Source organism: Caenorhabditis briggsae (assembly GCF_000004555.2).
Source record: "Caenorhabditis briggsae complete genome, chrX, whole genome shotgun sequence".
Taxonomy (NCBI): Eukaryota; Metazoa; Nematoda; class Chromadorea; order Rhabditida; family Rhabditidae; genus Caenorhabditis; species Caenorhabditis briggsae.
The window spans coordinates 7,861,211-7,886,374 of NC_013491.2; the positions used below are offsets into that span (position 1 = coordinate 7,861,211).

The 25,164-nt window shown below is 38.2% G+C and overlaps 4 protein-coding genes across 4 annotated transcripts; 2 read left to right on the forward strand and 2 right to left on the reverse strand.

The window, feature by feature from the left end:
• Positions 1-47: 47 nt before the first annotated feature.
• CBG14064 lies at positions 48-794 on the forward strand (the record flags this gene model as incomplete). Its single annotated transcript, XM_002644240.2, has 4 exons — positions 48-135; positions 188-368; positions 413-590; positions 642-794. 4 exons carry the CDS (start codon positions 48-50, stop codon positions 792-794), a joined length of 600 nt encoding a protein of 199 aa, XP_002644286.2.
• Positions 795-1,183: 389 nt separating this feature from the next.
• Positions 1,184-10,073, forward strand: CBG14065 (the record flags this gene model as incomplete). Its single annotated transcript, XM_002644241.1, has 15 exons — positions 1,184-1,335; positions 1,389-1,464; positions 1,965-2,063; positions 2,110-2,221; positions 2,268-2,501; positions 2,551-2,671; positions 3,975-4,060; positions 4,318-4,448; positions 4,618-4,674; positions 7,133-7,212; positions 7,760-7,841; positions 9,066-9,180; positions 9,230-9,488; positions 9,533-9,619; positions 9,932-10,073. 15 exons carry the CDS (start codon positions 1,184-1,186, stop codon positions 10,071-10,073), a joined length of 1,833 nt encoding a protein of 610 aa, XP_002644287.1.
• Positions 4,858-6,625, reverse strand: CBG14067 (the record flags this gene model as incomplete). The annotated part of the gene is made up of 6 exons (XM_002644242.2): positions 4,858-5,140; positions 5,191-5,346; positions 5,396-5,465; positions 5,517-5,598; positions 6,213-6,398; positions 6,452-6,625. The coding sequence occupies 6 exons, from the start codon at positions 6,623-6,625 to the stop codon at positions 4,858-4,860; spliced, it is 951 nt and encodes a 316-aa protein (XP_002644288.2).
• A 579-nt stretch (positions 10,074-10,652) lies between the features above and the next one.
• Positions 10,653-25,033, reverse strand: Cbr-gap-1 (the record flags this gene model as incomplete). Its single annotated transcript, XM_045239414.1, has 14 exons — positions 10,653-10,700; positions 10,756-10,977; positions 11,030-12,071; positions 12,118-12,309; positions 12,622-12,932; positions 13,013-13,091; positions 18,372-18,546; positions 18,847-18,920; positions 21,465-21,628; positions 22,333-22,440; positions 22,489-22,617; positions 22,671-22,784; positions 23,195-23,380; positions 24,080-25,033. 14 exons carry the CDS (start codon positions 25,031-25,033, stop codon positions 10,653-10,655), a joined length of 3,798 nt encoding a protein of 1,265 aa, XP_045095324.1.
• Positions 25,034-25,164: the final 131 nt, after the last annotated feature.

Sequence of the window (25,164 nt, forward strand, 5' to 3'; positions counted from 1 at the left end):
GACGCAGAACCGGACTGGATTGGCATTGTATTATAAAAGTACGAGCAATGTTCCGACGACTTGGGACATTCTCGATTACATTGAGCATCAGCATGTGGAAGTGTGTGATTATCTTCTCGGCCGTTTTTGTTTTACGTGAGTTTTCGTTTCAGTTTTTCATTTTTGTGTGCATATTTCCTCTTTTTAGAAACCGTGAATGCCGGTTTTCAAATCTCCAAACTCAAACCCATGTTCAAAGAAGATAATGCTACTATAAGTGAGCTGTCAACAGCTCTTGGAGCCGCATTCCCACCATGTTGCTCTGATATCATTTCTAGCATTGCCTGTAGACGGCTTCAGCAACACAACCCATCTAAATTCCTTGACAGGTTTTTTTCAATTTACATAGTTTTCAAATGAACGTATTCTCCAGATGCGCCACCGATGCTGACTTCTCTCTCATCCAATGCTGTAACACATGCGGATTGGAAAGTGCCGCTGACCGATACGAGCTCATTTTCCAAGCCGGACATAAATCCAACCAATGTTTCGATCGACACGGTCCAGAATTCTGTAAGAGATTTTTGAAGAAGGAAGATGTTTGGGGAAAAGTGAGTTTCCTACAAATTTTTGGAATTTTTTATAACTCGAATAATTTCTAGTCTCAATGGTCTTGCGACGGATCAACTGCTCATTTGGCTTTCCGAATCTGCAGAAAAACGTGCAACTTCTGCCGCAGAGACATCTACCGTACCCCGCTCGGAAGATTTGAGCCAGTGTCGTGTGGAAAACCTCCAGTTCTTATTCCAATTTAAGTTTTTTTGATGATTTTTTTCGAGTCTTCTTAACTTACGGACCTTGTTAGTAGTCGCTAATTTATTCTCTTGTTCTAATTTATTTTCTAATTATATTTTGTCATGACGAACTTTAACGAGATCTCGATCGAAAATTCTTTCAATAACGTTCTTTTGATTTATTTATTTTCTTTCTAATAACAGTTTAATAAAACTCAATAAAAAACGATTTCCCTATCTTATCGTGTTCTGAATGATATGCCACAGTCTGGCGGAGACACAACACAGTTCAAAAGATAAGAAAAAAGGGAGTACGACAGGTATTATCTCTTTTCTCATCTATTATTATTGATTTTTTCTCCCGATAGCAGAATAACCTTAGAACTGCCTGGCAGTTATTCACTCTCAGCATGTGTTCTCACTTTTTCGGTCAAAAACGGGCGTTTTCAAAGTTTCTTCAAATTTCTCCACTTGTAAAAGAAGCATTGGCAAATGGCGAAGGTGTTGTTGCATTGGAAAGTACGGTTATCACTCACGGGTTACCTTATCCGCATAATTTGAGGTGAGAATTTTTAAAAAACAACTTTTAAAAATTTTGAAAAAAAAAAGTTTCAGCACAGCTCGTAGTTTGGAACAAAAAGTTAGGTCTGCTGGCAGTCATCCAGCTACTATTGCATTATTCGATGGAAAAGTAAGGTTTTTTCAAACAAATTTTGGAGAACGAAAAATTGAAAATTTCATGAGTTAAAAATTGTTTTAAATTTTCAGTTAAGATTTTTTAGTTTTTTTTTCCACCAGGAAGTCCTGAAATAATATTTCGGAACTTTTCGAATGCTCTGAAAAGTTCAGATTCCACTCTCCGAAAAAACAAATTAATTAAAAATAAATAAAGCTTTCTAGCTAGATCCAATCCTCATAAGATATGCTGTTTATAATTAAAACGGTGCTAAAAACACCAAATTAACACTGAATAGAAAGTTGTTTCACCTTGAAAAATCACTGCAATTTTCAGAAAATTTGAAACGTTTCGAAATTCTTTTGGAGGTCTTTTTAAAGGTTTTTTTTGTTCAAAAACTAGACTACAATCAGTTGAAAAAAGTCAGAATAAGATTTTTTTTGTTTGGTGATGAAGCTGTTCTTTTGTTTTTTAACGTATTCGAAAATAATATTTTTGATAAAAAATAATTTAAGATTCATGTTGGACTAAATGAGGAACAACTGGAACAGCTCGCATCCAGCGAAAAGGCGGTAAAAGTTTCCACTCGAGATATTGCTAAAACGTTGATCAGGGTTTGTATTTTGCAATTTCACCGTTTCATAATTTCCCTTTTTCCAGAAAGAGGTCGGTGGCACTACAGTAGCTTCAACTATGAAAATTGCAAATGCTTGTGGTATCCACGTCTTTGCTACTGGTGGAATCGGCGGTGTTCATCGTGGAGCTGATCAGAGTGACTTTTTCTTGTTCACAGAAATCTCATACATCATTTATTCCAGCGTTCGATATCTCAGCCGATTTACAAGAGCTGTCGAAGACTCCAGTTTGTGTCGTTTGTTCAGGTGTCAAAAGTATTCTGGATATCCCAAAAACTGTTGAATACTTGGAAACGCACTCGGTCAATTGTGTGGTCTATGGGAATGAGAATGTGTTTCCAAGCTTTTTCACAAGAAAATCCGGGAGTAGAGCTCAATTTAGTACGGAGAATTTAAATGAGGTTGTTGACTTGTTGAGTGAGTGGATAAATTTTGAAAATAAACATTGTTTTTGTTTTGTTTCCAGAAACATCGAGAATACTAGGTCTCCCCTATGGAACTATACTTGCATGCCCGATACCAGAAAAATACGCTGGCGATGGTGATGTTATCCAAAACGCTATTGATCAAGCTGTCCGAGAAGCACAGTGAGTTCACAACATTCTAAAAATCCTTTTTGATGTATTTCATTTTTGTATTAGGTTGGCGGGAAAGTCTTTGTCACTCTGTTTGTTTAATCACTGTTCTCGTATATGGAGGCTGTGTATGATATCGACTTTAGTGAATAACAAGGTGATAAGAACCTTCCATATAAACAAGTCCCCATCTCCTTCCCTGCTCCTCATCTGTAATTGAAACGATATGTTTGTTCCCACTGCTATTCACATCAGACATGTTTTGATTTACCTCTTCCTATCTCACACCACGATGAAGGATTCGGAAACTTTCTTGAAGAATGTGTACAACACACATGCCCCTCACTACAATACTATTCGCAATTGGTTCCATCGTTTCGAAAAAGATGACTTCTCGCTCGATGAAAAGGATCGCTCTGGGAGACCCCGTGAGTTGGATTTGGACAAGCTGAAGCACGCATTGCAATCGGATCCATTTCAATCTAGCCGTGAACTAGCTGTCACATTCGGAGTTCACCATAGCACAGTCCTTGAAGGTTTGAAGTCTCTTGGAATGAGAAAACTTTTTGGTCGATTCATACCTCATCACCTGACTCAAGCCAACCTTGACCGCCGAGTCGACGATTCGATTACTCTTCTCACTCTCCACGCGGGCGATCGATGGCTGGACCGGCTAATAACCGGAGATGAGAAGTGGGTCTTCTACGATAATCACCACAGGAAATCCCAGTGGGTTGGAGAAGGAGAGAGCCCACAGGATGTCCCCAAACCCGACCTTCATCCGAAAAAAGTTATGCTCTCTGTGTGGTGGGGAGTGGACGGCCCCATCTACTGGGAACTTCTGCCCGAGGGCAAAACAATAACTGGAGACCTCTACACTACTCAACTACGAAACCTCAAGAAAGCAGTCGACCGTTCGGCCCTGAAAGACAAGAAAGTGTACTATCAACATGATAACGCTCGCCCACATGTTTCGAAACAAGTGAAGCAGGAGCTGATGGGATATGGATGGAATGTTCTCCCTCACCCCCCGTATTCTCCTGATCTTGCTCCTTCCGACTATTGGTTATTTGGCGATATGACACGTGCCTTCGAAGGAAGAAGCTTCAATTCCCGTGGAGCGGTCGAAGCGGCACTCAAACAATACTTTGCCTCACGCCCGGCTGGATTCTACCGCAATGGAATCCATAAATTGAGGGAACGTTGGAGACATGTTGTTGATAATGATGGACAATATAATTAATTATTCGGTTATTTTTTCTTTGAGAAATAAACTATTGAAAAAGTGACAAAGACTTTCCCGCCAACCTAATAGAGAACGAAACATCGCATCCCAAAGTGTCACACCATTTATCTTAGCTAGAGTCAATGAACTGACAAAAGGAGCTTCCATGGCTACCAGTGAGTTTGAATTATTGTAAACACTTTTAGGATAAGACCGAAATCTTTAACTTTGAGGTTACTCATTTCATTTTGTGTGAAACATACCAAAAAGTGATTAACTAACATAATGTTTACCATATTATCAGAAACGTTTTGTCGGTGGACCACTTTTTGATATCTCTCACAGAAAATGATATAAATGAACTCAAAGTTGACGGTGTGGGTAAGACTCTATTAGAGTGCTTACTTAATTTTTGTCTCAATATATTTTTCAGATATTGCACTTTTGGAAAACAATGCTTCGATTGCTGGAAGACTTGCCGCTAAAATGCATGAAAAACGAACAATTACATCCGTTTCTAAAAACCATACATCTTCTTCTTCTTCTCCAAGAAAACCAAAAGTGGTGAGTCAAAAAACAACTCAATTTTGACCTTTTCTTCTAAATCCCTACCGCGTAAATTTTGAAACAATACCTACAAACAGACGTTTTGTCTTGTTAACAAACAACACAACGCCTACCAGTTTCAATGACATTTATTTGCTCGAACCATCACGAATCTCGTGTTTTCCAGGTATCTGTCGGAGCAGCTATCGTTGATTTCGAAGCCATCACGAGCGAGTATGTGAAGGTAAGAAAGATTTACAAAAATTGGGGGAAGGATCTAAATTATGACTGAGGGACGGAGGAAAGAACAATTTGGAAAGATGAGTTTTGGATCGACTGAAAAAGAAAAGGGGAACACGTAGAAATTGTGATGGTTGGGATTGTAGGAATGGAAAATTCGAAGAAAAGAAAATCGAATAATAATAATTTATTCTTCCTCTTCTTCTTCTTCCGTTTCATCTTTCGGAAATTGTGCAGGCTCTAACTGTCTAGCATTGTGTTCAGCAATCGCCTTCTGAAGTTCGTCTCTCATTTCGTCCCCTCGAACTGTGAATTCATTCTCCACTTCTTCAATAACCGAGTGTTTCAAAAATGGCGAGTATCCTGGGAAGCTTCTCACACGGCTTACTCGCGACGACTGTGTTGATGTACTGTCAGCCAAGTTGGCGTTGCTCTTGAAGCTCTCAATGTATCCATCTCCGTGACGGTCACTGGAAAGAGTCGATTTTCTGATAATCTCAACAAGAAGAAGAAGACTCACTAATCATTAATCATCTGCGAGTAATACTCCAGCTCTGCCATTTCAGTCTCAACCTTCTCAATATCTTTGCGAAGTGCAACAAGCATGAAAATCTTGACAGGTGCCATGAGACAGAATGCTAGACATCCTATAATTTCTGTGTTGGAATGGAGCCATCTAAAAATAGATCAATTTAGGATTCAATGTTTTGATAGATTTTTCTCACTTTTTGATGTGAACATAGCAATCGTTTGAGCGGTCGGTGTGACAGAGTATTTTGGTAGCGTTGAGGAAATCTAAAATGATCGTGGATGAAAATAAAAAATTCAAAATAAAAAAGAAACTACCAGAACAAGTTTTGAGAACTTCCTTGGTTGGGCAGCAAGAAAGCGTGTGATAGGCATGATCCCAAACTGGACAGAGTTTTTTCTGAAACGTTTTCGGTTAACAAGAATGGTGAAATTGATAGTTTTTTGAAGAAGCTCGATTGTATCTATAGCTGTGACTAGTTAGTTGTAGTTGTTACAATATTTTTTGAAACAACAATTTCTAAACTCGGTCTAGAAATAAGGCTACAATGCCAGAAAAGTTTAGAATTTGATTCTTAACTTCCGTAACTAGATTGTCAATAAAGCTATTTTAATTCATTTTCAGTAAACCCATATTTTTTGAATTTGATAAGCTTCCGAGGAATACCGTTTTCACTTCTACACCGTAACTGCTCAAATTGAAGCCTTTTCTGTACGTGTAGTTCAAGCTCATTCATCGTGGTTGCTTCTAAAGTTAGAAAAATTTTTCAACCGATAGATGATACTGTTTTGAATACTTTATCAGTCAAAAAATTTTTTTGAACGTTTGAAAGAACCGAGATAATTAAGCTTATAGTACACGTGTAATGTGGGTTTCTAGAGAAATTACGGCTGTGATCGAAAATTGAAAAGTCTTCCGTTACTTTTGAATTGTATTATCTGAAACCACATTTTTAAAAACTTTACTGGTTGATCATTGACTGTCAACATTTTCTCAACCTCTTCTCAACTTACGCTGCTTTTATGAAGTACTTGAATGTGAGAATGCAACGAGGTGTGCGCGGTGGACATGAGATTGGCGAAAACAAAAATCATGATAGCGTCGACGACAAGTGTGCAACATGTCAACCAGTGACAGAACACGACAATGGCAATTTGTCGCTGTCGAATGGCCACAATCGACGCAACACAAAGGAATGCCTGGAGAAATGATTCAAACTAGAGAACAACGACGGCGAAAAGTTCAAATTTACCAGACAAATATTGATAAGACAGTAACCGAGCACGTATGGGTCATATTTGTGGATCGGGATCAATACGAACAGTGGATTCGTCAGCATGACTGTAGTGGCCACGAGGAACACAAGAGCGCCCAGAAGGAGTATGAGATTGGTCCCATAGAGCCATGCGGCCTTCCCACACCGCATTCTGGAAAACTGAATGATGAATAAAAAATGTGACAAAAGAAAATATATAACAATTTTGAAAAATCATTTGATCAAATGTTTCAGGAAATTTTTGATGGAAAAAAATTCGAAAGAAATGAAAATTCGAGAACGGAAAACAGAGACGTGTTTGTTTCTTCTTTACGAGGAAATGATTTCAGTCAAGATGGTTGATGGTTCTCTCCTCACGAGGACTGATCGGGAAAAAAGACGGGAGGAGGTGAAAGAAGAAATAACATAAAGAGACAGAGAGGGGGCAAAAACTGTGTGGAAGCAACAGCCAGCTTCCGGCCCTGCCGATGAGACAGCTAGCTTTCTGATTCGTTTGCCTATTTGTATAAAGTATCAATTCCAATGTTGTGTCACACGTTTGATAGATCAATATTCTAGGGCCTGTCCCAAAGAAAAAGTGAGGAGAACTATATCAAAAATCGTTTTTGTTTTTGCCTTTGTTTTTGAAAATGGAAAAGATTTGTTGTCTTTTTTCAGGACGATGGAGGGTCGTATAATGGACAAGTGGTTCAACGAATGGGTGGTGTAGCCCGAAACCATGCAGAGGCGCTGGGAAGGTCAGTGACAATTGTAAATTAAAATGTGCTTCATTTTGAAGCGCGCTAAAAGCATTTGAATGAGTTTTTTCCAAGAGAAATATATTTTTGTAGTGAAATCTAAATACCATCCTCTTTAATAGAAGCAGTCCGGATACGTGCACTTTGAGCTCATTTATCTCAGTTCGTATAAGAGTTACCAAACATCTGTAAACTGATAAGCCGATATTTTATCAGTTGACAAAATTTTGATAACTCTTATCGGAACCGAGACAATTGAGCAAAAATTGTGCGTATGGTGTGGCTTTCTATTTGAGAGAAAATAGTATTGTAAATTTCCGATCTTCAAAAACTTGAGAAAATTTGTATAAAATGTCATAATATAAAAATAGAATGAGAAATAAACGATGAAACGTTTAACACATCTCCATTCAAAAAAGAGCACCGTACTGTTAGCTGATTGGTTTTTAATGTTACATCGTTGAGTAAAGGTTAGTCTTTTTCATTTACGCTCTGCCCACAGTAGATCGAAAACAGAATGAAAAGACAAAATACTTTATGTTTTCAGATTGAGTTGCCATTCAGTGTTCATTTCAGCAATTGGAGATGATCAGAACGGAAAATTCTTCCGCCAACACAGCGATCAATTTGTGAATAATTAGAGACAGAGATCAAAAATCATTTAGCTATGTTTCAGGATGTCAATAGAGTGAAAGTGATACCACACAAGCCAACGTGTACTTATCTAGCTGTTAATGTTCGTGGGAATGTTAGATATGGAATCGTGACCTGTGAACCTCTGTTGAACTCATTGACTCCAGCATTGGTAAGATACTGTATTCAGAAATCACATATTTTTAAGGAAAAATGGTGAGCAAGTTTTAAACCGATCTTGGAAAATCAGTACGGAGAAAAAGCTGGTAGTTGATAGCTTTTTTTCTCGATTTTCTTTCGTTTTCCGGCAATTTTTCGTATAAAGTTTCAATTTCCCAACTTTTTTGACGGTATACAATAGAAAAACAAGGAGAATTGATAAATCAAAAAAATCGAAAATTTATATCAATTTTCAGTTCACTTCATTTTTTTTTCTGAGACTTTGAGCCACCGCTATCAGTTTTTTCTTCATGCACAGCCACTGTTTTCTTGATACCATTATACAAGACACGCCCTTTTTAGCTGATAATCGGCTACCACAAATCCATTCAAAGAAACGACATCATCCAAAGACGCCACTAATAAAATCGCCCTCTATCCGTCAATTTTGACGGACGGTTAGACTCGTTTCTTATGAAAAATATATCAGAGTGGTCAACTGAAAAATGTTCATTACCGTATCAAAACTGTTTTTTTCGTAGATCACTTTCTAGTATTTTTACCACAAGTCAAAATAAACTGGGTAGAAGCTACCATAAATACCTTAAAAGAATGCCACTCTATCATTTTGAGTTCAATTATTTCAATTTTAAAAAGAGATATCGAAATCTGTCAACTGATAAAATGTCAGTGATATTATAATTAACATTTTATTAGTTGATAAGTTTCTGATATCTATTACAGAAATAGAGATACTTGAGATCACAGGGTGATTATTTTGGGGGGGGGGGGGTTGTGCTAATACTTTTGCTGTAAATTTAAAGCATTTGAATAGTATTGTCTGAAAGCCAAAGTTATAAAACGTCGAGCAAGCAGTCTTCTGATTGAACTATCACTGTTAAAAATAGGAGACGGAGGCTTAGAATCCCGAAGCGTTTCTGGATTTTGAGGACGGATTGATACACGGCAACCAGTGTTTCAGTGAAACCTTCACCAATTAAAAAAGACTCTTCATAACATTAACTCAAGTTTCTTCAGTGTAACCCACAAGCACACTTCAGGTTGAAAGCAACGAAGATGTCCTAGAATGTGCTGACTTCATCCTTCTTGATGCCAATCTTCCCGTTCCGGTAATGATGAAAACCTTAGAAATTGCCAAGAAACATAACAAGAGAGGTATCCATAATTTTATTTAGCGAACGAAATCAAAATTTAATATTTTCAGTATGGTTCGAGCCCACTGATCTCGACAAGGTGAAAAAAGTCTTTGACACTGGCCTTGTTGGTGCAGTTACCGCCGCATCGCCAAACGGGAATGAGTTTCTGAAATGGGCAAAACTGTGCAACGTCAGATTGGATCCATTCGTAATTGACACCGCCGATAATGTTTTGGAATTGATAGAGAGGGAAAAGACAAAGCTTCTTTTGAACACGTCTGTGTTTGTGGTGACACTGGCACACAAGGGATCTGCAGTAGTGTACAGGTAGCGCTTTTAAAGAAGGCGTTTAAAATTTAGTGAGATTTCAGGAATGATTTGGGTCAGCTCGAGTTCCAATCACTTCCTCCACCTCTTCAAATGGATAAAATTGTTTCAGTGTCCGGAGCTGGAGACAGGTAATTTTTAAAAATCGATTTGTTCAAGAATATCGTGATATTTGTAATAGAAGGGCCTCGCATTGTCAAGATTGAGCGTATCTTGCTTCTTATGAAAGAAAAAAATGGGACAACTCCGAATTTTCGAATTACTAAAACAACTAATTTTAAGATTTTGAGTTCGAAAATTTTATAAAGATTTTTCTGATTATGTTTCATCATTTTTCAACTCATAAGAAATACCAAAACTTTCTCAATCAACTAATTTACAATGGTCTTGAATTGCTTTCAAGGTTTTGAAAAAATGTTTTTAATATTCAATTTATGTTTCAGTTTCAACAGTGGAGTGATTGCTGGACTTGTACATAACAAGTCAGTCGTTGAATCCCTTCAAATTGGCCAGGAATGCGCTCGTCTCACTCTCCAAACTTCATTGGCGGTTTCTGAAGGAATCAGTTCGCATTTATTAGCTTAAATTTAATGCCACCAATAAAATATATATCATAAATTCATTTATTTATTCCGAGAAGCACATTTGAAAGCATTGACAAATATATGTTGGAATTCAAACAAAGGGATTTTTGGATTTTTGTAGGAAGAGACAAATATAGTTATTCTTTAATGGGAAAGGAAGTTTTTGTGGGGTGAAAAATTTTTCGAGATCGAGAAACTGTGAAAAAATAACAGGTTTGTTGTTGATGGCGTAGCTTTGGCCTGGGCAAAAAGTAATACTACAGTGAGTCTTGTTTTCGGGAAGTTTGGAATGGTTTGGGTGCAACTTTATATATGTTTTGATGTAATTCTTTGGTCGGGTGGTGTAGAATCACAAAATGTCTTTAAGATCGATTTTAAATTCGCACCGGCTACTGGAAAAAATGTATGGAAGGGGGAGCTATTATGTCGGGATAGGCAAGAAAAAAGAAAGGAAATTACAGTAATAAGCATCAGGTGAGAAGCATTTGAAAGGTAAAAATGGAATTATGGTTGTATTGGAATTATGGAAATTATGACCCTAAATTTGATTTTGTATTATGCGGATTGGACATCATCAGTTTCACTTTTGACTAGTCTCCGGCACGATTTCTTCAATTTTCACGGCCTCCTGAAAGAGAACCAATTATATCTTATCTTGTACTAACTAGCTCTTTTCAACTTACATTGTTCTCCTTCTCGTATTCTTCATGGGCTCGTTGAATCGCATCAGTGACTTCGATGGTTGCACAAAGGGTCGCAATAAGGGACTCTTTGTGCGCTTGTCGGTCCCTCTCAACGACATAGCTCGCTTTGAGCAGTTCCGGTGTCTTCTCGTCGAACTCGGCATCCGATTGGAGTTGGTCTCTCCACTCGACCATCGTGTCACGATATTTGAAAAGAAGAGCCTGGAAAAATCGTCGTTTTGCTTCTGGAAACTTCTTCAAACACAAAACTCACATGGATTCTGTCAACGTGGCGTTCGGCATCAGTGCAATAATTTTCAGACTCGTCATCATCTCCATGGAGAGCACGGTTTCGTTGTTTTTCAATTGCACAGTACCAGTCATTGGCCTCCACAACTCCCGGTGCCTCAAATTGGATAGGTAATGGGTCTGCGGCTATTGTGATGATATGTTTGTTATCCACAGCAACCGATTTGATATCCGTGAGTAGAATGATTCCCTTCGGTGGGCAATGGGCATCCTTTTGCCAGCTGATTTCTGTACTCGTCAATTGAACATATCGCCGTTTTGCCTGAAGAACCCTCTTCCATCCCATACGGTTACGATCAACTTGAATCAGCATTCCAAACTTGAAAACCGTGCATCTTTGTGGGTCCACACGATCTCCAACAAGTGAGATGTTGTCCAGGAAGCTCGCCATGACAGTCTTGTGCTCAGTGCTGGTTACTGTCTCAAAAACTCCATTCAGCCATATTTCCTTTGATGATAATGGTCCGTCGCTAACACTACAGTTCGACAGTCTCTGTAGCAGTTTGGAAAGAAGGAGAAGAGTTCTGGAGACACGATTGTCTGGGAGATCTTTGCGGACTTCGAAGGCTTTTGGGTTCAGAATGGCGGCGGCGAAGAAACGCATAATTATGAATGAGGAGACAGCAAGACGTTGAACTCCTGGGCGTTCACTATGCTCTCCAACAACCTTACGGAGATCGTACAGGAGCTCCTTGATGATGTGTGGACAGTTGGCAGAGCTACTAGTAACAGCCTCGTAGAGCATTTGGAAATATACAAGAAGATTGATCTTGTTCTTCTCTACAGAAACTCCGGCGAGCACTCTAGATGGGTCCACTTCACAGTTCTTGCGCTCTTTGAAGATCTTGAATGAGGAATTTCTAATTTCAAATTTTATGACTGCGTTACATACTTTATCTATAACTGGCTTTAGTGTTGAGATCAGGTACATTTTTCCGAAAGTCATCAGCATTTCAAACAACATCTTTCCAGATAATGATTGTCCTCTGAACAAGGTGTTCTCGTCCCTAAAAGATAGTTATTTTGTCTTTGCCTAATTGTACAGTGACTCACTGGCATTTCAAGATACTGTTGACGTAGAGCGAGCTGAGAACCGGGCGAATGTGATCGGTTTGGGCGAGAAGTTCAACCAAAGAACGAGATATCGGGGTGAGCTCCACTTTGGGAAGCGACTCAATAACAGCGACAAGGGAAGCGGTAAGTGGTTGGACTTCTCCGGATTGATAAAGAAGATCCAGAAGAGGTCTGAAAATGGAAGGAATGAACTGTGAAACCTCTAATAGAAGGGTCGTAAAGTTTGATGTAATTTTTCTTGGCCGCTGTACAAGATATCGAAATATTGTCAATAGATAAAATGTTTTTGATATTATGGTAAAACATTTGTCGGTTTAAACTTTTTCATAGTTTTAACAGGAATCAAGATATATTCGCTCAGAGTTTAAAGTTACAGGACCGTTCTATGACAGGTTTTGGGGAAATTTTAGGAATAAAATATTTTCTAAGTTTGAAGTCAAAAATTTCTTTACTAACATGAAATCCAAGAAACGTCAAACTCACTTGTAATACTTCATCTTGAGAATATGGTCCACCTGATAGGTAGTCTTCAACGTGATCTCACCAATCTCCTCCACTTTCCCACCGTCGGTCTCCTCTTGACCCTTCGGTCGCAGATAGAACCACTTGGCTGGTCCCAACTTCCAATTCTCGTCAATGTCGACGCGAACTTGTCCGTGAAAAACTGAGTTCATACCCTTTAGAAGATCCTGCCACAGCGTAAACTTCAGCGAGAGCATTCCGTCACCACATGGCATCTCTAACCATTCCTTGCTGCGCTTCTCCTCTGTGTCAATGGGTAGCTTGCCGACTTCCTTGAAGAAACGAAGACGTTTTAGAAGCAGTGAGAGGAGTGGGCGGAGTAAAAAAACAAACAAAAAAGGGGACTACTTACACTGGAGTTGGAAACTTCGGAGACTAGCAGAAGAAGTGTTTGGTTGTCTTTTAACTTCAATCCACCGTAGTCGACGACTCTGCAAAGGAAACTCAAACTTTTGTGAAAAAAAAAATTTTGTTTGAGCACAAAGTTGTGCAAGAGAGAAGAGGGATACTAATAGTGCGAAGTACTCAGAATTTGAAAAATTGTGGACTAGAAACAAAAAAGCTACTATAAATCACAACAAGAGAACAAGAATTCTTCCGATTTCCATGCTTACTCAACGGCTTTGTGCTCAAAAGAGGTGTTTACAAAATGACGTTAGCGAAAACGAACGTTCCTTATTTCGTTTTTGCCATGATTTGGAATCTTCAAAGAAAGAAATGAGGAAGCAGACGATCTTGCGGAAATTGAGAAAACTAAGTTTATGGTGGTGAGTCGAGGGGGAGGAAAAAAACAAAATTGAATATTCAAGTAGGATGCTTTCAAAAAACAAGAATCCATAAAAATATTCTTCTTGTTCTCGATTTTCTATTCATGTAAAATCTCGAATGGGAAGAACAAAACTTCCGGTTTTTTGTTTCAGTTTCTGAATTCTGGATTCTGGATTCTTAAGCATTTGAGAAAGGAGAAAAATACTAATTTGAATTTAGACAAGACTTGAAATTTATACTACTTCAAATTTGAATGCGAGTGGGGGCGTCGAGGGGAGGAGACAAAGTCTATTTATAAGATATTTTCATATAGCGGCGCCGTCTGTTTCTGCGGCTCCCTCTTCTTAAACTGCTACAATTTCTAATGAGCGCGGGCGTACGGGGAAAAAATTTCAAGACACAAATATGTCGAAAAATGGAGACGGAAATATAAAACTGCGGGGGTGTCATAGCTAGATGAAACATAAGAAAGCATGTTTTTGGTTTTATATCTACCGTAGCCCGGAACAGACAAAGGGGGAGCATGAATAATGAAGCAGCGGATGACTAATTTCATTAGTAGTACGAATACATTGTTAAAAGTAAAAAAATGAGGAAGACCCCACATGTTTTACAAAATTTATGATCCGCATGTGTGTTCGGTTTTAGCAAGACACAGAAAAACACACACATACACAACAAGAAGATCACAAAAAGTACTCGAAAGCGTCGTCTAGCAGCGGGGGCGGGTTATTTGAACAGTTTGTCGGTGACAACCCGGTCTGGATGGTTTTGGTGGGGTGAGTAGGAGGGTAAGAAGTAAAGAAGATTGGTGACAAAAACACTAGGTTACTTCCCCAGGGGTAACACAGCGGGTGCCCGGTTTCCCGCAAAATGTGTTTGCCATTAGATTAAATTTATTTTAATAGTTCGCGACAAAACGTCGGCACATTTGTGTTATCTTACCCGATAGGTAATTAGAGCCTATGGATTCACAATTTATGACCAGATGGCCCGAAAAGTTATGACTTTGTTTTTCATTTTCGATTCGAAAATTTTAAACGTTTTTTTTTCAATTTCTCAGTAAGCTGTTGATCTGTTGCAATGATCCCAATAAAAATTCCAGATCACAAACTACAAGGCCCAACGGGTCATCCTTACAAAAACCAGACAAAAAACTCGCAGAAGCCAGCGACTCTTGAGATATTTCGAGCAATCATATGGTTCGATCCAATCTCTTGAGAGGGTGATAAAAAGGAGCCAAGATCAGAGTGGTGTCGGAAAGGAAAAACGAGAGAAAATAATAAAAATAAGTGTGAGAGAGAAGAGTTGATCGAAAAATGCGTTTTCCAGATGTAGGCGACTGGGAGTTCCGAAAGAGCTAAATTGAAAAAAAAGAAGAGTGAAAAAAAAAGTTTCAAATTTCACTCATTTTCAAAGATGAAAGATTTTCGGCAAAAAGAGCAAAAGTGTGAAAATAAACTTTTTTCTGGAGGACTGGTTTTTAGGATATCAAATTTATTGAAAAGCGTTGTGAAACTGAAACGTTTCAGAATTATTACCGTTGACTCAAAATAATATTGGGTTCACGACTCCGTATTTGCTTTAATAGAAGGCTACCGAAACAGTCAACTTTGAGCTCAATTATCTCCATTTTTAAAAAGATCATCAAAATCTGTTAACTGATAAAATGTTTGTCATAGTATCACCAACATTTTATCAGTTGACAAGTTCTTTGTATTTTTCACAAGAATATACATAGATAATTGAGATCAAAATTGATGGTTTCAATGGAATTCTAATAGAGCATATACAGTAAATATGAAAGCCAAGAATTTTTTTGAAAAATCCGTGAAATTTTTCTCAATGAAGAGTCGCTTGAAAGTGGAGCTTTTTTAACTTAGATGCTAGTTCTTCAATTTCAGTTTTCTAGTTTTAAGATAGACGGAAATTTGAGAAAAATTTAGAAAAATTGTTTTCTCACATTACTCGAAAAATTATCTAAAAAAGCGAGAAAACTCATTTTCATTTTCAAAAACTAGCTAGAATTAATTGATCTTCATTTTCTCCAATAGTCTTTTTGGTCCACTTCATAAAAACTTTATGGCAAAGAACTAACGAAAATTAATTAGAAATTGACCGCATGAGGGAATTTGAAAAATTATTCGTGAACTTCAGGCGGCTGCCAGAGCATTGAAGCCTCCAGAATTTATTTTGTGAGTCATTTCGTGAGTCTGGGTCAATCATCCCTTCCAAACAATTTCGGCTCTCAATGAAACAGAGTCAAAAATGCTGACGGGACTCTCACCAAACTTCCGGAGAAAAAGAGAGACTGGAAGAGAAGAACTTTTCTTCATTTCAATTCAACTTGCCGACAAAAAGACAAAGCAATTGTGAGCCTGGTGGATAGGAGACGCGGGGGTACAAGGTGTAATTCATATTTTATTGCGCTCTTCCTCTTCTTTGCTTTCTTCACGCCAATTTGTTCTTCTTCTTTGTAAATTGCCGCATTTTCTCAGTTTTATCTCTACCCCCGCCTTCCGTTCCAATTGAAAAAAGAGCAATTAGATAGAAGTCATGTCAAAATGGGAAATGCAAGTTTAAAGGAGCAATGTCAAAAAAGTTAAGATAACGAAGGAACTCCCACGCAGGTGAGAAAAAAACATTTTGTCTGTCGGACGGGGCACCCGATCAGATGTGGACGCGTGCCAAACATCTGTTTGCTCGAGGGAGAGGAGAGAAAGAGCAGCTCACTTGCGGTGCAATGTCACCTTCATTAATATCACAATATCAGTGTGTGCTACCCACGACTTCCGGTCCCTCTCTCTTTATTTTCTCTTTCTCACTTTCTCAACAAGAAATCTTTGAATATATATCTCATAGAAAAAAGGTCGAGATGGGAGCAGAGGGGAAGTTCAAGGAGTGATTGATAATCGTGCATCGGAAGTGGTGGAGTAGGACGTGAACTTTTTGATTTTTTCTCTATCTTTTAGATACTTGCTTCAGATATTTCAAAAGATGCTCTGATATTTCAAAAAAAGGAACTTCCCTGTTTCTTTTTGAGGGAAGCTTTTTCTTTCATTAACGCCTGGAGGCTATCTTTAGAGCCAACGGTGTCAAGTTTGATGAACAAGAAATGAGATATTTTTCTCTGAAAAAGGAAACTGAAAAACTAAACTGAAAAAAGCAACTGGAATAAGAGGAAACTGAAAAAAGAAGGAACTACAAAACTATCTGTAAAAATAGGCACTATGTAGGCGTATACTAAATCCGGCCTACAAAAAAGAAAAAAAATGGGGGAATGTGACAGGTCAAGCAGAAAGAAAAACATGGCATAAAAATTGTTATTCGGAAGCAATAATGTTCCGGGAACCCATGAGGTAATTGCTTTCAGAGATTTCTATTTTCTAAGATCTTTGGGATTTGATTTTTATTGGTTGTTTTGATAAGAAAAGAAAAAGACACTCATGAGTTTTTTCACAAGTTACAACTCTTTTTTCAGTTCATATGACCGGAAGTGATGGAAAAAATGTCTTCAAAGAAAAACAAGAGGAAACAAAAACTTTTTTTGTTTTATGTACTAAGAACTAAGCTGAATTTGTGCAAAACGCAGCAGCATTCAATTGCAAGAAATCACGTCTTTCTTCCCCTACCCAGCAATTTAGGGAACATTTGGAACTACGCCTTGTCGCTTTTTGTTGAGAAGAAAATTGCGGAGAGAAGAAGAAGAAGACAAAGGACCGATGAAAAATGGGTGAGAAGAATGGGTGAAAATGGCGAAATGGGTGTGGTGGGAATGTCCTTTTTCGGATGAGAGGGTTGAAAAGTGTTTGGCGGAGAGAACATTTGGAGGGAACAAGAATAGGATTAGTTCGGAGGAAAACTCAAAACATGAAAAATAGTATTCGAATATAATCTCTGGGTACTACAAAGAATAATAACTTTTTTTTTGTTTTTTTTTTCGAAAAGGCGTTTTGTATAATGATTCACATTGAAATGAGCCAAAATCTCGAAAAGAAGAGCACTTTGTCTTTCACAGGAACATAACTGAAATGGATCAAAGTTGACAGAACTCTTCAAACACAGGTTTTATGGTTTTTTTTGTTGGTTTCTAGGGATTAACGCGATTTGTTTCTTTTTTGCAAGACACTATCCTATTCTTGTAGCTGGACTTTTCAAATATGATGTTCAGTACTTTCTACTCTGAATTTTGAGTGCTAAAAATCCTAATGAAGGAAATGGAGGGATTTGTCACTTACATTTAAATAGGGATATTATGCTTAGCATTGATAGATGCTTCAATAAATTTCGAGCTTTTCAAATAACGGTTACGTTTCAAAATTTGTTTTAAATCGGTTTGTGACGTGAAATGGCCTATTAGTGCCCTAATTTTTCCTTCTCGTCCCCATTATTCTTATATTTATAAACTTTCTTTTGATGGTATTTATGCTTGGCTGAACACTGGCAAATGGAATCTCAAAAAACAAAACAAAAAAAGCTGGGATGTTTGAACTTCTATCGGGTAAAAAAACATACTCCCGTGCAGGTGCTCGATCAAAAATGAAAAAGAAGTTTTTCGGGAGGAAACAAAAAATGCGGAGTAACGGAAATTATTGTCTTATATAAAAATCAGGGAGACGAGTATGATAAGAATTTAAGACGATGTGCAAATAAGGTTGGCTGGAATGATATTGAGGGTAAATACCACTCAAAAAAACATATGTTCAGCACGTAAATGTTTCCCGGTTTTTTTTCTTTGCGATAAGGCGCGTGGTTTTAGGTTTCAAACTGTAAATGGCCTTTGGGCCCTAATTTGTCGAAGATGGATTATTTTGAGAAAAAAGTATTAAATCATTGAACGAGCAGACTGATGTATTTACTTTAAAATTTTCTAACAGAAAAATTCTGATTTTTCTCTCACAAAGACTTTTACCGATTTTGAGTTTTCAAATTTTTAAACTAACCTCAATGAAAAGGCGCCAGCCCTGCGACGAATCTCCACACAAATCTGACCGCAAAAGTCCGGATACTTGGATACAGGACACAGTTTCAAGGTTTGTTCGAGTGGAGTTCCAACCTCCAGCTCTTTCTTCGCAATCGACACCTTTCCCACGGGACGAGCCACTTTTGCTTTGGATCCTGTGCGATGTTTGATGATGAAAAATGGAATCGAGACTAGTTGGCGAAATGATCATAAATTGGGTTCGCCTCGGAAAGGGTCAGAACAGACTACGAAAAAAAAACTGTTTGGTTTGCTATGTACGTAGCAGGTAGAAAAACGAAACTTTTTGCCCCCAAAGAATTAGCATAACAATTAGAAAATGTAATTTGAAATGCCATGAATTCAAATTAGGTCGATCGGCAGAAGTTGTTGTCTTGTTCTATGACCTATAGAGTTTTTTTTTCCGAGAATGAATAATTAAATAAAAATGAACAAACCTTCGAGGAAGACGAGATGCAAATTTGAGAATGAATCGGTCGTCTCCACAGAAAACTCGTGGGACAGATTCTCTCTGCAAAAAGGAAATTTATTTAATAGCGATCGAAATTGCCTTCAATTATGCACCCAACATCATCATCATCATTTTTGCTGTCAACACTATTTTTGCGGGCTCAGGCGGCGCTTCTATTCTATTGAGGACGGAAAGTATCGAAAGAGCTGTTGCTGCTGCTCAGAAAAATATAGATTCGCAACAACAAATAAGGCGTGGTGCCGGTCAAAAACACATTTGAAAGAAAATTGGAGAGAGGACGATTGTTGTGTGGGGGCGTACATTGTATAAATTTACTGCTTTTGTTGTATGCGTGGGAACACCTAATCGGATTCAATTTGAGAAGGAAGATGAATGACAAGAGGAGTGTGAAAAATGAGATAATTTGGTTAAGCAAGATGAGAATATTCCTCTCACTCACTTAACGCCTTTTAGTATGATCAATTCGGAAGTGAGTTGAATTTTTAGTGGTATCACTTTTGATAAGAGGGATTGGAAGATTTAGTTTGAATTTATTTCAGAAGGAGGAAGTATTCTGAATTGCCCAAAGGGACAAGAGTTTTGTTCAGAACATCAGGAAATATAATCATAAAAATAATTCATACTATTTCTAACTAGGCGCTTGATCTTAATTACCGTACAACCTGTATTAGAAGGACCGGTCACACTTCTATGAGAGGAGCCCTTCAATTTCAGATGACCTTCTAATAAAATTTTTGTGCGGATATCTCGTTAAGATTTTTAAAAGCCCAAAGAGCAAATTACCGTATTCTTCAAACCTATTTTACATATTACTCTCTCTTTTTTTTCTCAATTTTTGGACGATTGAATGATTTTCATAACTATGTCTTTTTTTCAATTTATATTCTAAAAGTGAAAAAAAAGGAAAATAATATCTGAAATACGCTTTCAGAATTCATAAGTTCGCTATTGTTATCGATATCAATATGTTTGTTCTAGACAACGATGATACTCAATCAAAAATATTAATCATTTCCTTTCAAAATCTACAGAGAGTATGACACACACCAGAATACTTTCATTGCCATAAATGTTCTTCTTTGAGCTCTATTATTCCGATTCTTATAGGTGATATCGAAAATCTGTCAACAACTAAAATGATTTTCATTTCCTGCACAAAATTTCGTGGTTTACAGATTTTCTATATTTTTTGATAAATTGAGCTAATTGAGCTCAAAGTAGGACCATAAGAGAGTACTATCGCGTAGCAAAGTACAAACATTGAGACTAATTACAGTATAACCGTAGCTTTTTCACTTCCAAATCGACTAATATTTTGTCAGCTTTTCAACTAAGATAATGCCTAGCGTCAATATTTTCAAAGTTTTGGAAAACCATACCTCAAAAATTAATATTTCTGAAAATATTAAGTTGGTCCATAAGTTTCTTTCGATTTTGGTCAAATTTTTGATCAAATTTTTCTCAGAGCGGAGGGGGCTAGATTAATGAAAGTAATGTCCATGAGCATCGATAGTTGTCTGCCAACCTTCTGGTAATTTCTTGATCCCATCGGCTCAGAACGAGGAGGGTTACGGTTGGAAAAGTGAGTGAACTCCTTTTTGAAGTCATCTTTTCAATCGAAGTTTTTTCTATCAAGATGGTCTTTTAGAATCTCGACCAACCATTTATCCAAAAGGCCACGGTCCGGAGAATACGATGGGTGCAAAAGTATAGTCCAGCCAAACGACATGAGATTTTGGCTGATGCCTCTGGTGACAGGCAATGTCGCACTGTCGTGTTGGAAGTAAACCTTTGTCTTTTCTCCTTGTTTCGATTCGACTGCCAAATTCAATTTTTCTAATTATGAAATATACGAAACAGCAGTTATATTAATACTTCCACCTAAACGTTCTCTGTCTCTATTCATTTAAAAGACCATCAAAAATATAGCATCCCCATTTTTCAGGAAATTCAGGTTCCGGTATGTCCAGAGCTAGCTGTTTTTCGTCAGTCGACTAACCCTTCCGCACATTGTTAGAGCAGCTCACCCATTTCTCTTCTACAGTAATTAAATCATTCACCCAACTGAACGTGTCAAGAAGTAATGGGAGAAACATGCCCAAGTCTACACGGCGATCCATATCACCATCCTTCAAAGCATAGGCTACGAATCGACCAAAATTTTGACGCCGCCAACAGGCCGGTCCGAGCTTCGTCTTCCAGTTCCAAATTTTTGGCTTCAAATCGATCGGCCCCATGCTTGGTGGTAGTAAGAGATCCCTCTTTATCTATTTCTTTCAATTTTTTGTGGATAACATGCCTCGTTTAACCAGGAAGGAATAAAAACAAAATGACATTTTGAAAGAGTTGACGGTAAGGATCGAAAGAAAGCGGCATGCTCCCGAACGACAAGGAGGAGGAATAAGACAATCTGTACAGAAAGTCCATGAGATACTCAACCTAACAAAAAAACATCCACCAGGAAATATAGTCCCACTGGCCAGATATGAATCTTTGAAATTTAACATTCAAAATCGAAAGAAACTTATGGACCAACCTAATACGTCAAAAGTTATCAATTTTTTTTTATTTCGTCCAACTCACCCCTCAAGCTGCAACGATCTATGAACATCTTTTCCATCAAACTTGGCCATCACATACAAAGGTTTCTTTGGTGCCTTTGCAAACTCGACTTTACCGATTTTCACGGTCACCACCTCGAATTTCCGCTTATTTTCCAATTTTGAAGCCTCAATCTCGTCCTCTACCTAAAACAAATTGCGAATTTTCACGTTTTTCCTTTATTTGATATAGTCCTTTTTTTCTTATTGCATCTACTATGTAGTAGGTTGATTAAATTATTCTGGCACAACCAATTGGTAAGTGTGGTTTGTGCTTGATCTGTCAAAGGTTGACTCAAATTCCCAAATCTCTAGAAAGTTTGAAATACACCGATCACATCTCCCTTTCTCACAACATCCACCCCCGTTAAATTTGAAAGTTTTTTTTTGACAATGCATTTTTGGGGGCGCTGCAAAGAAAAAAAGAAAGTGCTGCCGGAAATTGGTTAGTTTTTTTTTTTACCATGTTCCATTTTCTTAGCGTCGGATAAAAACGTCTCATTTCCGGTGCTAAACTACAAGAAATAGAAGACAATATATTTTTCGGATGAATACCTCGAATACGGAGTCTTCGGAAAACACATACGTGTCACAGCTTCCACATTCGGATTCGCTCATTTTTCGGAATTGTGGAAAAATTGAAGAAAAACCGGAACAATAATAAAATCTAAGAATCAGGAGTGCGGCTATAAAAGAGCTCTCGAGCATCAAGCCCCTCCCAATTTCCTCCTGGTTTCTTAAAAAATACAAATTTTGTAGTTTTTCAAGATTGTCAAAAATACAGACGGTTTCTGACTATCACCCACTACAGACAAAAAAGTAAATAACAAAGAGAGAATTTTATAACATACATCTTCTGGTCGCGTGGTGTTGACCACGAGATTTGTCGAATTCATATTTGGCGAGCTGGCCGAGTTCTTGAGCAGCTGCTGATTTTCGTTTTTGTTCTTCTTGGCAGCCTATAAGCTTCAGAAAATCAAATTAGGTCTTTTCTAGTCATGAACTACCTTTGACTGCATAACTGGAGATGAAACTGGAGAAACCGTCTCAGTCAATCCCTCGCTCAAACGGAGTCTCAAGTTGACTACAGATGGTTGTGTAGGTTGCTCGACGGACAGTTCGGAAGAGACGCTGGGCTAAAAAATAAACATTTTTATATTTTTGTAACAAATCCTTTCTGATCACAAACATCGCTAGTCGTTGTTGTTGCATCGTTTGATGGAGAAGGTGATGGCAGGAATGGATTAGTCTTGGTATCATTTACACGCATCTCAGGTGCAGAACGAGAGTTTTTCACAAATAGCTGAAAAGAAAATGATTGAGGAAGTTGTGAATATTCAAATATAAGCAAAAGATAAGAGCACCTACCCATTTGAAACAGTTCATCCTTAGAACACAAGAAAGGAAGGATATATTTACAAGTGTAAAGAAATGAAAAAAGATCTATTTCTCTTCTCAATTTAGGACGAAAAAAAGAGCTCTGGTCGAAAAATGACCTCTTCTCGTAAAATGAGGCATTTGAAGAACATCTAGCGCCAGGAGGAGAAGCTGGGCAAAGATGGGATACACGTCTTTTCTCGACAAATCTTAATGCTGCCACTCGCTCCCCTCAGAAATAAATGCCTTTTTTGTGCCCAAGCTCCTTCCGACATATACACTAATTGAACGACTACTTTGATGGGGGGTTTCAAGAATTATAGTGAAGAACCAAACCTTTTCAACCGGAGTGCACATCAAGGATCGTTGGGTTGGAGCGTCGGCAATATCAAAACAGGAATTGTCGATTGAGAAATGGGAGATGGGTCGGCGAAAAGAGGCGATGGACGAGGAGAAGATGCTTGTAGCTCTCGAATCGTTGCTTCTGGCTCTTTCGTGACCGGAGATAATGGAGCGACGATCCTGAAAACACGAGACGTACAAAAAAAGGTTTTTGGATGTGTGGGTAGCATAGACTCCAACACGCCAGCTCAGAAATTGCCAGGAATGAACCAAACTGAAGTTGTCGTACCTCATCTAATAGAACTCTGGTCATATACTGTATTTTCTCTAACAGAATCCCACCGAAACCGTTAACTTTGAGGTCAATTATCTCGATTTCTGTGAATGATTTCAACAATTAATTAACTGATAAATTATCAATCATAATACCACCAATATTTTATCAGTTGACTAAATTTTGATATTTTCCACAAGAATCGAGATAAATGAGTCAAACATTGACGGCTCGGGTGAGTTTTTTAGAGGAAACACGGTACTTAGAATTTGACCTCATTCATTTTAATTTTTGATAGAGAGAGCAAAAAATTATTGGGTTTCTTAGCAGAAATGTTTATGAGCAATTTATATTCGATATTTTTGACGAGCCGAGAAAATTTGGTAAATCACGATACCTAAACAAAACGCGCAAGCGGAAACTAACCAAAACAGGCACTGAACGACTTTGGAGCATGACGTGAAGAAAATAAAAGCGACCGAACGCTTGACAACTGTCTCAAGTCCTTAGCAATCTCAAAAAGGAAAAAGAGTCATAAATCATGCCCCTCCAGCAATTTTCTAAAGGATAGCCACTCCCTGAGAATCGAGAAGCCCATAACTCACGCTTGATACACGTTGACGGACTCGATGTCCGCCTACGTTGCGCAGCGAAGTCGACGGGCCACTGTCATCCTGCCTTAATTCATCCAGTTTGGTAAGTGCCGGATATCGATCGCTGGAACCATCATCATCGGAACTAAACTCCGTGTCGAGCACCGCGCTCACATGATTCGGCAGATAGAGTTTGTCCTCGGCGTCTCTGACAGCTTCCTCGATCTCATCCAATATTCCATCTTCGTCTTCCGAAAATTGTTGACTTGTTAGATTTTCCGGCACTGTCTCGCACTTCTTCAGATACGCGGAATTGGATTCTAAAAACTTGTCAAACATCTTCACTGGACTTTGGGTGGCCATTTGATATGCGTCGTCAGCTAGATACTGTAGCTCGTCAAGCGTTCTATCTATGTCTTCCAGAATCACAGATTGTTTCCTATCCGCTGGTGATGGTGACGCGACACTGACACAATTAAGCTCTTCGTTCGATTTGTCAGATCCATCTGGGCTGGCAGCAAGGTTGACAGCTTCGTCGGAATTTACAGATTCAGCGTGTTTTTTGTCATCATCTATACACTTCATATTTGACTCTATACTCTTTGTCGGACCGTCCATTCCTATCGTTTCGCTATTCTTCTCCTCAATTTCCTTTTCAACATCACCTCCATTTGACTCTGGGGCAAAATTGACAGCCCGATCTTTCTCAGGCGGCTTCTCTTTGGCATTTTCCATTTTCTTCCCAACGTCAGCTCCTACTTTTTCACTTGATTCCGGGTCATTTATCACGGAAGCTTCCTTCTCCTTCTCCTTCTGTCCTTTTTCAACTCCATTTTTTTCGGTTTCAGCTTCAGTTCCTTTTCCCATTCCTTCTTTTCCACCGTCATCACCTCTGTTTTCCTTTTTCGTCTTTTTCATTGCCTCCTCAACATGTTTCTTTTCATTGTTCTCGTTAGATCGACTCATTTCATGTTGACTGAAATATAAGTATATGTGCATAGAGTGATAAGAAACGACGAAATACTTGATAACGTTCAAAATACCCAGGAAACCACAAAGAAGCGGAAATGATAAGAAGAATGGTTTGTGCGGGGAGA